The 16,301-nt window shown below is 35.9% G+C and overlaps 1 protein-coding gene across 4 annotated transcripts in view; it reads right to left on the reverse strand.

The window, feature by feature from the left end:
* The window catches only part of MYO6 (myosin VI), a 78,833-nt gene that overhangs the window by 16,590 nt on the left and 45,942 nt on the right, over nt 1–16,301 (reverse strand). For all 4 annotated transcript variants that reach the window (XM_061460445.1, XM_061460444.1, XM_061460443.1 and 1 more), the window contains exons 17-27: nt 15,707–15,880; nt 11,999–12,037; nt 10,282–10,375; nt 8,907–9,037; nt 8,725–8,802; nt 7,718–7,847; nt 5,825–5,915; nt 4,443–4,593; nt 2,862–3,070; nt 2,414–2,492; nt 479–639 (exon numbers count right to left, since the gene is read on the reverse strand). In XM_061460445.1, the coding sequence (XP_061316429.1) occupies nt 479–639; nt 2,414–2,492; nt 2,862–3,070; nt 4,443–4,593; nt 5,825–5,915; nt 7,718–7,847; nt 8,725–8,802; nt 8,907–9,037; nt 10,282–10,375; nt 11,999–12,037; nt 15,707–15,880 (1,337 nt within the window). The remainder of the gene's footprint in view (nt 1–478; nt 640–2,413; nt 2,493–2,861; nt 3,071–4,442; nt 4,594–5,824; nt 5,916–7,717; nt 7,848–8,724; nt 8,803–8,906; nt 9,038–10,281; nt 10,376–11,998; nt 12,038–15,706; nt 15,881–16,301) is intronic.

Consider the following 16,301-nt stretch of genomic DNA (forward strand, 5'->3'; position numbering starts at 1 on the left):
CTTACACAATTTGACCAATAAGTACCATTTTTATTGAAACTTCTAAGTTGCTTCTAAAGCATCATCCTTTACATGTGAAGAGCTCTTGCTCTTCAGGCAACACGGATCCATATACCAAAAGCCAAGCACTTCTTATGACACATAAAAATTCACACAAAACAAAAAAGTGTAAAAATTTAATTTTCAAACCCATCTATGTTAAATATATTAATTATACCTTAAAAACCAATACAACTACTACTACTATAACAGAAAGGGTATAATTTATACTTACCACTGAAGAAATTCCATTCAGTAGTTTAAACGAGTCATAGAAATCATAATTTAAATTGGCTATCATCCTTGCCAGAACTCAAAAAGAGAACTGCGGTCATATTCACAAGCACCTACTAAATTACTGACGTAGCAAGATGCAAAATGGAGACAGTTTTTGAGCAAAAGCAAATTTTACAGGAGACAGAAACACTTAATTCCATACCTGCGCAATCCTAAATCAAGCTGAGCCTCATCATTGATGAGTTCTGCCTCACTCTGGGCAATTCTCATTGCAAGTTCATGATCACGACGTTCCTGTTCAAGCACTGCCTGGTGCTGGGTTTCCTCTTCTCGTTCTCTAGCTAGCTGAGCTTCAATTTCAGCCTGTTTCATAAAAAATACACCTTTAACCTTATCCAATCAAAATAATTAGATGATTTTAAGATCCCTTCCAACCCAAACAATTCTATGAGAATGCTATGTAAGCAAATTATTAGAAAAATATGCCAAGTAGTATATTTATAACTTCCAAAACATGCAAATTTATGGAACTGAAAAAGTATCAGCATTCTGAAGTAGCAGCAGTCCCAAGAAAAAACAGCTACAGCCTGCATCTTGGTTTTTCTATAGTTTATCAAATAATTATTGTCCACCACTCATATTTTGTTTTTAAATTATAGTGCCAATCAGTTATTCCTTATTTAAAAACATGAAGCTATTATGAATATCAGAGTTAAAAAGTTTTTAGGTTGATTCAAACTCATGATACACAGCAATACGGTTATTCCTCCATAATACTAACACAATACTCCCTTAATATTCTGCACTTGGCTTTATCGGACTTTGCAATAGGCATTGCTTTGCATATTGATCCGCGGTTCCTTTTGAAAAGGGATCAAGTCAAACACTGGAAAACTCTGTTTGAGGTTTTGAATTTAAGCAAATGGTCAAAGTCCAACCCATGGCAATGCAGAAGCAATACAGATATACTGCTTCTGCAGAGTAAAACTGTAATTGCAGTTTATCAAAGGGTCCTGCACACACAGTAAGTGAAATGCAGCCATCCAATTCATATTTCTGAAAGTCAGACACCTCAAGGCTTACAGTACCTTTCTTGGTGCCCAAAAGCCAACAAAGAAGACAAAGTTACTTCCCACTCATCACTGAAAATTTGCACCACTAACGCAATGTAGTAATATAAGTGACTTTATCCCATGAATCCCATTTTAGATTAGCTGACAGTAACAACCACCAGAATGACAGATAATGAGTAAATAACTGAATGTAAAAGAAAGGTAATCTAGTAGGGTATTTCTATCTGCTTTGTATTCAAACAGCATTTCTAAGTAAAAGTGTAAACTACATTCTGCATTGCAGATATTCACATCTCAGAAACAAAGAAACATAAAGATGGTCCCTAGAATGCCAGCAGACCAAGTTTTAAAACCTCCTGGCCATAGGCCATCTTACTTTCTCAGTGGACAAAGTTTAATTGATTTAAATTGCCTCTGAATGCAAACAACAGAAACACAAGTGTAAAGGGGACAAACAGCCTCAGAGTGAGAGTTTATGATGTGATCAGTAAGAAGTGTCAGGAATCAAGGGGTAGGCTGTGAAGGAGCAGGGGTTAAACTGCATGTATTTATTCTACATGAAAGTAGCCACAGGGGCTACTAGAGACAGTCCTGTATCCTCTCACTATTACTAATATTCTGAAAGTGGTTATGGTTAAGCTGGTACATGACGCAGCCCGAGGTCCAAGCACGATTTCTACTAAGGGAGTCCCAGACTTGCCTGACATAGAACATTGGCAAAAATTTCGAAGGCTAAGCTAGGGTTCTCCATTGTAGCGTATTTTTAACTTTAAAATAACTTTAAAAACCCCTTAAAAGCAAATGCACCTCTAGTCAGAAGACCAGAACTTGCATGTGAATTAGAAATAGGTGATCTGTGATGCCCTAATCATAATTTGTGCTTTACATTTATTACTAAAGCAATGCTGCTAAACGATTCTCAGACACATATTTAGAAACTGAAGCTGTTAAGACTCAGTGGAGGTCCTAAGCTGTGAAAAAGATTTTCTGAAAAATTAGAAAACAAACAAACAAAACCCCACAAAAACAAAACAGCACAACCGCCACACAGCTAAAACATTAACCTGAATACGCTTTTCTTCCTCTTCCCTCTTTTTCCTCTCTTCCTCGTCCTGCTTTCTCTTTGCCTCAATCTCAGATTTCCTATTACAAAAGAGAAGGAGGAAATGAAAATATGTTATTATGATGCAAGTGAACAAGACATAGGAAAGGATCTCCCAGAAAACTGAAGGGTAATCCAGAAGTCAGTACAGTCCTGATGACAGGACACTATACTGAAAGTGAAGAAACTAAGTTTATCTGTATTTGCAGCTGCATCGTATCATTTCTTCCATACTCTATTATGACTACACTTATAAATCACTGGGAAAGGAAATGTTTTGACATTGCATAGCACACCAGGAGTACAATGCCAGCAACTCTTTTAAGCATAGGACTGTGAAAAATGACCTCATTAAAATGCCTTTCCTATTTTCTTCTTATTCCATAACCAGCAACTTATTCAACACTCACAGGCGTCTTTCTTCTTCCTCCTTCCTTCGTTGTTTTTCTTCCTCTTCACGTCTCTTTCTTTCTTTTTCCATTTCTTCCTGGATGCGTCGTAGCCTCTCTGCTTCCTCCTCTTGCTGCTTCTTCTTTTGCAGTGCACTCAGAAGCTGCTCTGAGCTTCTCACTAGAGCATCATATTCTTTCTGTATCTGTTCCCTAGTCATTATAGTGGTCTGCAAAATTAAAATAAGAAGAGGTGATTATATTCTTTTACATTTGCACTTCACTTTTAAAACATGCATATTGAAAAAAAAAAATGAGAGCATTGAGCAGTACAATTAAATTACATATGCTCTTTAGGTTGGGGGAGCTTGAGCACTAGCTTTCCCTTTCTTCCTGAAATCCTGGAGATCCATTACTCCCCTTATTCTCCTCTCTCATATAAAACCATACAAATTAATCTCCATTTTACCTCTGAAATTAAGCATGAATTCTCTTTAAAACATGCCTTTTTTTTTTTTTTTTGAACCATGCAGTTTTAAGCAACAGAAATTAATTATCACCATTATCATCATTAAGGGCTTCCTACGTGCATTGTGTTTCATGTTGTTAGCTGCTAGAGTGGCTATTTACAGCTCTGCCTTTTATGTCATAGCACAGAATAGTCTTTCTTACTATGTGTGCTTGCATGCAGAAAAAGTATTGGACTGTGCTGTGAATAACTTCTTAAAAAAAGTTATTAATAGCAAATAACAGGTTGAAAATACAGCAATAACCTTCGCTACATGTGTAGCAAACCTCATTCATAGCTACAATTTAATTTTACGATTCACATTAAGGTATACTAATAAAACTACAATATGGGATGTTTGCTGACCTTTCGTGATGGTACGTCATGCAGATGATCATATTATCTTGTCTTAATTATTATCTTAAGAGATCTCTAAGTTGACAGGTTAACTCTATCATCTTTTCAACTGTGATTTTAAATAGGAAAGTCTTAATATGGTACACTAGGAAAGCTATAATTTTGCATGAAACAGAAATTCAACACATCAGTTTTTTTCTAACATTTGCAAACCCCAGCATGCTCTCATTTTGTCTGTGTGCTTCTGTGGTAAGAAATAGAGAACTATAGATCCTGAAGCATAATCAGCAAGCTGAATTCTCTTTACTATCAAGTCTGAAGAAAACTCATAAGTGGAATATAAATCGCTTCACTCTGTGATAAATGCTTGCATGTTTCAGTCCTGATTAATTTAAACCATTGCTAATATGAATTATTCCAATAATAAAAGCAACAAGCAAATTATTAACAACACTTTTCTCACAATAACAACATGCATTTTTGCTTTACATTTCCTAGTGCCAATTTTGAAAGACAGACAATATTATCAAAGTCTAAATGTACGCACCCAGATTCAGGACTCACTTCAGTAACACTCACAAGTAATTTTAAAGAGGATTTACCAACTGCCTCAAAAAATTAAGACCTCTATATTAAAATGTCTTTTCTATTAAGAAAAATACATTGGTCTTTAACTTAATCTAAAGTTTTTAAAAGATTCCAGCAATAAGAAACTATTTCTCTGTTTATTATCATACCTTAATTTTGGTCATTGATGCATCAATAGAATACTCCAGCTCCTTGACCTGCTTGCTCGTCTCTGCCTTGCCCTCCTTCAGAGCACTTACTACTTCATTAAATTTATCAAGTCTCTTCTTCAGTGTACGCACTTTTATAAGGCCATCAATGCTGTGAAGGTAAGACAGTTTATTTCTATCTTGAGATGTTTTTACAAAGTAATATTTTTAAAGTTCCAGTAATCATTCACATTAAAGAGGTAGATAGGGGATACAAGTTATGCCTTCTGATAAAACCCACTTTTTTTGAAATTCAAAAGTTATCACATGAAGTCACCAAGCAACGGAGACTTTTGTAAACAATATTTAAACTGATTAGCAGACAGCAACTCAAAATGTAAAAAGGCAGGTTTTTTGAGACTTCATGAGGGGTTGGGTTGTTTTGGTTGTTGTTTTGGGATGTTTTTTCAATAACAAATCACTAGTATCCATTAGAGGATTTTGACTGGAGTGGATAAAGGTTGAGTTGTTCCACTTATTCAAATAATGGGACTGCATCACATAAAACTTAACTACATGAACCTAGTCATTAGTCCCACAGGTGGAGGGGCTAGAGGGAGAAGTCTGGGGAAGAGTCCAAGAAAACATGGAGCTTTTTTTAAGAACCAATGCTGAAGGCCACACATACAAGTTACAACACTGCAGAGACATCTTCTTAGAAAGAAATCACTGAACTGTAATTCAGGAAAACAAGGCACGAAAAGTAGAAACTAAATCAAATCATTAAAGATGAGTACAGAACAGCTTAAAAATACAGGGCCATGGTCAGAAATGACAAGGTACAAAATGAAATACACTTATCAAAGTCTGCAAAAGAAAACATTTTATAAGACTAGAGAGTTGGATCTCTATCAAAGAAGAAAAAGATGTCAGCAGAATATAATGACTGAAGTGCTTTTTCTGCCAGTATTCCATGCAGTCACATTTAAGCTAATGGAAATATTTAATTTCACGAGAAGAGAAGACAGACGGAACACATAATTATTTTTAAGATGAAAAAGAAAGGGTGCCTATAAAGGAAGGTGTGAATGGGAAAAGGACAAGAAATAATGAGCTTAAGTTTCATTTAGAGAGGCTTAACTAAGGATTTCTAATAACTAGGCTATCACTGAAGGTCTTTATGAACAGACAGCTAAACAAATATCTCTTAGGAGGTTCAGATTTAATCTATACACCTTTTGAAAGAGAAGAGGAACACAGAACCTCCTAAAGTCTCTCAGTCATACTCAGCATCATTCTATGAATTCAGATATATTTAGTTAAGCATAGTAAATCTCCTCTTTACATTCACAACAAAATATTATTAAGAATCCATTTTCTTCAACCAAGGAACATTCTCTTACCGTGGTTTATGCTTTCTCTTGCACAGCCACATACGAATAGTCTTTTGTATCTTAATGCAGGCACCGGCTCGATACTTTATCTTATTTTTTACTGCAAACAGAAAAAAAAACATACTGAGACTCAACGGCTTCTACAATTTAACACAACTCCTTATTACTCACACACTCGATGGCTCAAAACTATGCAGACAACATGTGCTTGAGAGCTAGGTCTATACCACAATACTTAGGACACAGCAGACAACAGAATTCACAATCCTTAGCCAAGGCATGGGGACTCTCACCCAAAACAAATAGGAAGAATTCAGCACGTGCACGCTAGCACACATGCATGCACACACACACACCCCCCCTTCTAGATTCACAGACATCAGAAACCTCAGTGAAAAGTCACTGGACCTAGTGAGCAGGAAGTGCTCAACATAAAGTCTAAGTACTGTGCTAAAGGGTAATCAAGTAGCCAGTATCTGCTAGAGATAATAAAGTGCCTGCAACTTTGCTGAGGATTTCTCTGCAATACTGAAATTAAAGAATACAAAACAAAAACTCCAGCTGTTTCTCCAATAGTGTCTTCATCTTAAAACTCAAATGGCTGGGACCAGGAGAGCGGTTAAACAGAATAATGTCAAGGTACAGGTACTAGCATGTGTGCCAAGTAGCTCAGAATTGCAACAATAAATTTTTTACATGTCTACTAGATGAATCATAGACACCTAAAGATCAATGGTGCCTTCTGTTATCAACTGAGCATGTTTTGTGAACACGGTGGTTTTTAACTACTGGACTTAGATGATCACAAAGATGCACTCTACTTTTTGTGTACCTATTTCAACTTTATTCTGGATATAAAATTAGCTTCTAATTTCCTATAAAACACTAAAAAAAAAAAAGCAAGGGACATCATAACAATATATTATTTTCCTGGGTTGCTACTATTTGGACACAGTGACAGACTTTCTGTCCTATCTTTCTGACTAAATGGCATAAATTTCTAGGTCAAAAAATTATTTTAGTGTTACAATTTCTGATGTCTGAAACCTATATGAAAAGAACTTATAATTTCTATTTGCCCTAGTATAAATAGCAACAAATAGTATCCAATCAGTGATGGATACAGATGTCACAACTGTGCTGGCCCAAACACACAGCCAAAAGGCATGAGGCCTTTATGCTTTTCTTTCCCATATTAATGTATACTTTCCACCCTCCGTGTTATTATATAGATCCCTGACATCCTGCATCAGACCTTACCCCACCTCCCAGATAACTTTATTGAAGCACCCCACAAGCACCAGTCTCTATTCCACACCACCTTATTCCTACTCTGCACAGTAAACTGGGAAGGCCAAGCACTTAGGAACTGTGTATCAATAGTGATAGGCACTTATTTGCTCATCCCCAGTAATTGCTGGAGCAGAGAATGTTTGCCCCATAATTCAGGTCAGTGCTTTCAAACATGCAGTTTCTGTCTGAAGATGACAACCTCTGTGCAGGCACTTCCCAGAACTACGTGACTCCATGTTAGCTGAGAGTCGAACTACTGTTCTTTTCTGCTGATGCAGCAGTCTCTCCCCTGCAAGACCTGTGGCAGATAGTTATTTCTGTGCAATTGCCCAGACTTCAGCAAGCACTGAAGCAGACTGGACTCAGGAGATTGCTGGTGGGCTGGATGTCCCACTTTGAAAAACCCCTGCTCTAAGTCCCACTGTATGTCCCTAACATAAAGCATTTAAAAAATAACAATAAAACCAAATCTCACTAAACTTGAAGTCAATTGCTCAGACTTTAGTATGTAACCATCTGCTTACCCATCCTTGGCCACATTTCAAGGTGATAATAATTTCTTAGCTAGATTTTTTTACATTTTGATTTAATAAAACATGAAATACGCACATTTAATCACTGATAGAGAACACCACTGAACTTTCTTCCAACGACTGCAAATGAGCCAGCGATTTACTCGCTTCACGAGCTCTGCTAAGTGATCTGGATCAGACTTCATTATCTGATCAAACTCTGCAAACTAAAGAATAAAAAAAAAAAAGTTTTACAGAGCAGGAGAACAGAGAAAATTAGACATTATTAAAGAGCATGTTGAGTGTATGCAATCATTATATCAGTTTCAATTACTTCAAGTAAGCAGGTACATCTAGCATTGGTTTATTCTTTGATGATAACAGAAATGACTACAGGGTTTTTTTGTTTAATTGATGTGCAACACTTTGCATTTGAATAATCCAACAATTTATTAACCACTAAAAATATTTCTTGCCACAATTCTCTCTATATCATGAATACTTATTCTGGCCTTCCACAACTTTGAGACATGTATCTGAGAAAAAAATAAAGCCCTGAAAACACTTCTTAATTTTCAACCTTTGTGTATGAATCCAACTACAGGCAACCTTTTCTGAAAATCTTGCACTATTACTTTTCTGTTATTATGGCAGGAAGAACATTCTTCTGGGACTACAATAATTCTCCTTTCCAGTCACAACAGCTCCCTACTTCATCTTTCTCTGCATAGCAACAGCAATGCTCAAAATCACAGCAAGAGTTTTCAGCTATGAATAGATTTCACTGGAAAATACTTTTTCTTTGCTCTGACTAGCTCTTTTTCATAGTCAACATAAGTCTTAAGTGACTGGTAGCACATCTGGGAATACAAATATTGCATTAGGAATTGAGCAGCATTAGCAACAAGACTATGAAACAAACTAAATCAGTATTAATACTGGCTTTTTTCATAGAAAATGAACACTATTTACAAAAAACCTTGGGCAACCTTATTTAAGTTGGCCACACTTTTAGCAATGCTCTGAGCAATGTCACCTTCAGAGGTCCCTTCCAACTGAAATTATACTAAGACTTATATTCATGAAGTCCAAGAGAAACATTACCTTGCCAGGTCTAAAAAACACCTTGGTTAGCCCAAATTTGTAATCATTTTCATTCAGTCCCAAGGCTTTAAATAGTGCCTGAAACACCAAAAACAGTCAGGATTATATTCTGCCACCACTCCTCACCCTCCCCCAGTACATTTTCTGTCCTGGATATTATAGGTGAAGAATTTGTTTCTTACCTTGCAAAACAGCCTAGGATCCAGTCGAGCCAATTTTTCAGGCAAGTATTTCTTGTACATATTATATAGTTCATGAAATGAAGCTCGTGAAGGGAAACCACCTTGCATCAAATCCAGAACTGACACCATTCCTAAATTCATAGAAACACATGCGCAAAAGCTGATATCAGTAAAATGCAAAGGAAGCAGCAACTTTTATTATAACCAATAGTTTATGATGTAAGCCTTAAATATTGTTCAGAGATTAAATCACAAAGCTCAGATGGGACTTGATCGAGACTCTAATGATCATGTGATCATTCACAAAAGGTTAATACTGAACAGATAAGAAAAGCCTATATGATCTTCTTTCTATTGGAGAGGTAACACCCAATCTAATATTTCTCCTAAATATTTTTTCTTTTTAGCAGAATTGACATTTTTATTTTTAAAATAAAATGAAAAACAAGCAAATAATGCCCAACCGGGCTTTTCTTTCCATCATGTCAATGATATTTGGGAGATGTGGTGCAAATGCAATATCAAATACATATGCAGTGCTTGCTTTAGTGTGTTTGCACTGCTAGGTATCAGCTGCTAAGATGTAATTTTAATGTTGTTAACCCGCAGAAACCTACTACTAGGGATGTTAACGCAATTTTAATTGCTGAAAAATTGTTAAGCTTTTGTGACGATAACGTGACACGTTAAACACACGGGTTGGTCAAACCATCAGCCGCAGAACCTGGAAGTATCTTGACTTCAAAAAGAAAAAACATTAAGCGCAAAAATTAAGCACAAAAATACAGAAAAGCAGAAAAATAGTACTATTCAACTCTATCATAATATTTAATAGATCAAAGAAAACAGGTATGTTTCAATTATTAGGTATTTCAGCTATAACTGACTGCCCCTAAATGCACACGTTTCTAACACTTCACTTGCCACAGTGATTTAAAGGGATTCTATTGTTCTGGACCGTACTGCTGCCCTATTGACTTTGTGGGCAACACGAAGAGAAGGGGTTCAACTCCGCCTTGGGAAATCTAAATTTATGCACCAATATATGGCTATATGGCTTCTTACACAGGCACTTTGTGGCTAAACTCTCATTATAATCAATGGAAAAGCAACCAATGGAAATTACACCAACTCTTCTTGTGAAGAAGAGACATTATGGCTGTTCAGATGAATTATTTCTAGGGCTCTACTGACCGAGAGCTAACTTACTAAGAACTAAAGTTACCAAGAATCTAAATAACTGTTCATAAGACATAAATAAGCTACCTTCAAGAAAGCAACTGTTCAAACTAGGAAATTATTGCTTCCATCTCACATATTTCAAACTTAGGTCAATCTATAATACCCAAAGTAATAAACAGAAGAAGAACATTACCTGAACACTGAAGCTGAGAAAGAATCTGTCCTCCTTCAAAATGGTGATTTGTCATCTTTAAATTAGGTTTGATACAGCGAATAAAGCTAGAACCCTATTACCAAAACAAGAATTTAGAAGAATCTACACATTTTAAACCTTCTGAAATAGCAATTCATAATTTAAGAACTGGGGGGGAGAATGAGATACAAAATAATAGTATTTTAATAGAGAATTGCTGACGTTCTTTTTCTCTCACATATCAGTTTTGCACCCTAGCATTGGTCGTGATGTAACTGATCTCAGTGTTCAAGCTATTAATTGGACCCTCAACTTTAGAGTTTTCACTCAACTGTTCTCCTTAACATTAGCACAATCTAATTACAATTTAGCAGTCTAGATTCCACTACCCTCATTACCTTCTACAGGCACAAAACCTAAATGCCTCAGTCTTCCCAAGTTCACGTTAGTGAACATCCTGCCAGCCCCCTGACACTGGGATCACACCAGACGAACCTGACCTTCCTTTCTCCTAATTTTTACTTTTTATAATTTCTTTTGGCACAGTTTCTCTCTCCCTTCATGTTGTTCTAGTCTGCTCCTCTTTTAGCACCATGTGTGCTACCTCTACAATTTTGACCATTGCTTTGTCTGATCATTTCACATTCATTAAGAATGACATTTTTGCAAAACACCACCCAATTATTCAGATTTTCTTGCAATAGGTGGCTGTTAAAGGTAACTTATATACTAAAACTAAATTGGCACTTAGAAAACTGGTTTGCAGTGTCTTCTCTCTTTTTCCATCTTTCAGCTGAAAGACAGCACGTGCCAAGGGAGCTTGTCTTAAAAATACACCCTCAGTCACAGGTTAGCTAAATTCAGAGTACAGCAAGCCTGGCCACATACTTTTTTTCCTAGACTGGGTCTCAGTTACAGAGTGTTCTGTGTTAAAGAGATCATCTTTCTTTCAGACCAGCCTTAAGAGTACAGTAAAATCTTAGTTTCCACTACACTCCAGCACCTGTACCATTCGTTTCCCATGTTTCCCCCACCACCACTTTTTTTTTTTTTTTGACAGGGCATAACCTTTTATCTAAATTTATTAGAATATGCAATCAAGAGCAAGAAGAACGTGTTCCTACAACTCCAAATTCTAAAAAAAAAATGGGTATGTTGAACTACATTCCACAAACTCTCAAATTACATCTGCTAAATTAGCAAATATTCATTATGGGAATCTGGGTTTTTTTGACCATATGTGCATTTACAACCTAACACAAAAGTGAAATGAAACACTTTATTTTTAATGGCTTTACTGAATCTGAAAACAGTTAATAGTAAATTATCATCATGTTACTTCTACATAACATCTCTAAATCTTCTGCAAATTAGTTAGTCATCAGTGATAAGCAGGGAATGGAAGGAAGTAAAAGTGACAAAAAAGGAGACTGCAGCCCACACAGATTTCATATTGTTTACCCAAATTGTGTAACTTTCATTCTACAACTTTTTTAAAGGGGGAGAGGGAGAATGGGTGAAGAGGGGGGAAGGGGAAGGGAAGAGGGATAAGTAACTCAATAAACATCACCAGCACAGGAAGATGTTTCAGAAGTGTCATATAACATCAAACGCTAAAGCAATTACTTATCACATTTATTGTAAGCCATGTTGTTTAGATAATCTATTATGACATTATTTCAGAAAATTATTAGCCTGTATCTGCATATATACTTACCGTACTGTGAAGCTTCTCAAGAAGCAAATTTAATTGTGTCTGCAAAAGAAAATAGGTATTTCAAGAGGCTTACTACAACAATTACAGAAACATGCACACAGAACAGTGGTACAGCATTAATGCATGCATGTTCATTGTTAATATATCAGACAGAACTGATAAACATTCACAAATTTTAACAGACAAAACCATGCAACAGTTCATGAATGGTCTTGCGGGAATTGACTGTGTTTTAACAGTGCAACAATACTGTATGGACTAGTTACTTACTACGAAATAGTTATAAAAAAAGTGCAAGCCCATGTGTGAAATTAAAGGAAATAATGCCTATACAATACAATTATAAAGAAAATGAGACTGATCAGCAATAATTAAAAGAAAAACAGACTTAAAATTTATTGAAGCCCAAATTTAATCTATAACAAGCACATATTTGTATGTTAAGTAATTAACATAAAAAGCAGGTATGTTCAGAGTTTTCTTGGGTTTTTCTGAAGCTAAGACAATATTTATGTGAATGAACCTGCATAATATATTTTTATTCCAAACTTCCAAATTTTTAATACTGTTGATGACAATAGATTATAATTTTAAAATCACATTTACCAAAGTTTCATTTAAACATACAATCATGATAAAAGACCACAGTCATATAATTATCTGGGGGCAAGTCTACAGGATTTCCAGAGACTTAATACTACCAGGGAAAACAAGTTTCAGTTGCTATTGAATGTAACTGTTAGGGACTTAAAATATTCCAGAACCACATCAGGAAAACGTCTATACTTTTACTTTACAGATGTGTCTGCTTCACCCCATTGATTACTGCTGTGCCAGCCTTTCTAGTTACCAGCAAGCTTTAAATATATATAGACTGAAGTAAGACAAAATTCTGTACGTCCTAACATATTCCTCATTTTCCATACTGGAACCAAAATTGAAAGAATCTGACTTTTGACTGATATTTTTAACCAGATCTTTCAATTACTTTGAATCCAAGAAACCAGATTTGTATGGGCAATATGCATCACCTACAGCTGCCAGACATCCTTCCAGTGGATAAAGTCGGTTTATTTAAAGTATCATGGTTAGAAAAAGAGGAGTGCCACAAGAGGCATGACAAACACTAATAACCTCCTGCTCAGTTCTCACTTACACGTACCGTTTATATTTCTATTTGAATATAATCTTCATGTTTTCTTGAATTAAAAATACTTAATTTTGAAAGGGACAGCCTGATTTCCATCAAAAAAAAAACCAACAAACCACATTTCTGCTAGAGGCAAAATACCCCTTCCTTATACTCTGTGATTTGACAAGAAATAAGCCAGTCATTCTTAGGTAAATTTCACTAATTAAATGATCATATGAATAAAACATTCTGCTAAAACTACTGCTCTTTGAATTATCAAGATTTAGTCCATCATTACCATAGTAAGATAAAATCATCCCAAAGATTCTTGAGTAGATCTGATTAACTACTTAATCATTATTCCCTCAAATCATTCATGAGAATTTTAATTAGTTATAAGGAAGGGATGTGTGAAGGATTTCATAAAGAGAAGTCTCTGCAACATCATCCAATAATTTATGCAATTAGAAGAATTTGAGACAGACTGACATAGTGGTAAACAAAAATTCTTATTCTTAAAGGGATGAAATTTCTAATAAGATAACAGAACTCATTTTGATTTCATCTGAAGTGAAATAGTGAAATTTTCAAGGCTATTAGTGTTCATCAGCAGCACGTATTGTGTCTGGGAAGGTAATACTAAATGCATTACTGGAAGTAACACATACATTCAAAATGCCATGAAGCTTGAAAACATTGAAAGAATTAGATTGATGGGCCAGATCCAAAGAGGACTTCAGTCATGTTCGAAGTGAAGAGGTGAACATCCAAAGTCCAAAAGGCAATCCAAAACGTTCCCACTCAATTGCTGCTTAACTTAAAAAAAGTCTCCCTTTTCATTTCAGCCCTCCTTGGACTATGGTATCATTCACATGTCTACATCTACTGTACGTGGGGTGCTAAATATAAGAGGAACTGTAAACTCAGATGTAAGAAAGTAGAAACTATATCACAGAAATCACAATTGGTTTCATTTTGAAAATTGAATAATAAAAAACAACGGATCCTAGCTTCACCCACAAAAGACTCATGGTGCACGGTTTGCTCAGGAGATGGCTTATTTTTATGTAACTCCATTGTTCAGTCTGCATTCTGATCACGTATTTTATATTAAACCAATTGCTACAGTCTAATTCTACAACCGCTATATAATAAAAAGGAGGATGAAATAATCATCAGAGCAAAACTCAAGAGAGCAGGCTGTCCAATTCCCAGTTAAATACCAAAACCCACTACAAGTCAGGCTCTGCCTCTGGCTCCTAGTCTTCCTGGCCCCATGAAAATTTTACTTCTGGCTACACAGCAACCCGTCTGCAGAAAGGTCTAAAGAGAATTCTCTTTGGCAGAGTGAGCAATAACTTGGTGCTACAGGAAATACAACAGACATAAAACACTGAATAAAGTACAGACCTTAAGCAGAATACTGTTTCTACACAAAAAGCAAGTGCTGCTATCATATACTTCCCATTCTTCAACCCCTGCGTTATTAGAAAAGAGTTCTAAACAGTAGCCACAAGATACAATTATGCAAGTAGGAATTTATCTTGCCATCCTGATTCAGCAGTTAACCTTGACATGGAGCAGAAATGCTTCTCCACATAGAGTAAGCAGTGCCCCACTTCAGAGGAAATTTTGGACTGTCTAAGATCTGCTCTCAACACAGTCTGCGAAAGAAGTCTAGCTAGGAACATAATGCGGGGTTTTGGGTGCCCTAGGTAAGGTAGCATACCAAAAATGGTGCAGCACTTGACTTGAAAGGATACAAATCCTTCATTGGATCTGGCCCAGATGTGTTGAGAAGAGCTCTTGCTGAAATTGCAGCAGCTCTACCAACAGTAAATCCATGAGATTGAAAAATTTACCTGCAGCCCATGCTTGTGCCTGCTTTTCATCTCTTAATTCCCCTATAGTTCTCTTTCTAGCCATCCTGAGCTGGAATAGTCCAGCTAAAATAAAGCTGATGAATGAGAAAATGATGCAGAAAATATTTGGAGAAGACAAGGTTTGAAGGTCAGCTTTACAACAAGCAGAAGAAAGGAAAAAATGAGGAGAAGCATCAGATTCAGGTATTGAGAAAGGAAACATTCAGCACAATGAACATCCTTCTGTGAAAGCCATGACTACCTTTATGCTTACAAGAGGAAAAACAGTAGTTAGGTTAGGTACTGAATTTTGAGAAGGCAAACTGTAGCCAATCAATATATCTTCTAGAATGCACAATTAAGAGAGGAAGAAAGAATAACTTTTCTCACATTTAGAACTGCTTAAAGTCCACAGAATCTAAATTTAGATCTCAAGATTTGAGATCTTCCTGGTGGATTCGCAAAATTCCCACTGAAAAACTACTGTATAACCTCTGTAAGGACTATTATGAAACATCTTTCTAACAGAAATGCATAGCATGTAGCTCGAATATACTGGTTTCTTATAATTCAATAGAAAAAAACATCTATTTAACAGAATTTTCTTTATTTGAATCTCAAGTTACCACTTGTTCTCCCAGCCTTAGGTTCTGCTTATGTCAGTTAAAACTAGCAACTACTACAAGAAGATAAGATCATTTGCTATACTGTTACCTTGAATTTGTTTCCTACACTGATGAAACTAAGTTTCCCAGCTTTTTGTCTGGGATCCTTGTTGTTGTTGGTGTTAGATTCAAACAGCTGTCGAACAAACTTATCCTTGGATTCACATATAAGAGATTCAAGGGACATGTGCAAAGCATCGTTGTTTTTTTCCACAAATTGCATCTGAAAAGACAACCCAAGAAATAACAGCACGTTTGCTTCACTGCCCCAGTTACTTAAGTTTTAAAGAAAACTAAAAGAAACTAGTTAAATATGAGATTCAAAAATCGGCAAGAATATGTGGGGTAAGCACTCATACATTAGTTCAAACAACTTTTCAACTGGGCACACAAGACACTTTGGCAGAGAGAGAATATATATTCTTAAATTTGAAGGATGTTGGAATCATGAAACCCAAGGTAAGGTTTAGTGCCTTTTAAGAGATGAGTTGTGTTTTTGTCAATGATTATCCTCCTTGTTTCCATTTCCAGCACTCTGCATATCATCGCTTGGGAGTTGTGAGAAGCTTAATTCTTCACTGCTTGTAATATCACTTAAGATCTGATGTGAAATGAGGATTAACATGCACACTTTAATTGGTGCA

Source organism: Pezoporus flaviventris, unplaced genomic scaffold (assembly GCF_033815535.1).
Source record: "Pezoporus flaviventris isolate CSIRO_AGI_PZ_B2104156 unplaced genomic scaffold, CSIRO_AGI_Pfla_v1 ptg000031l, whole genome shotgun sequence".
Taxonomy (NCBI): domain Eukaryota; kingdom Metazoa; phylum Chordata; class Aves; order Psittaciformes; family Psittacidae; genus Pezoporus; species Pezoporus flaviventris.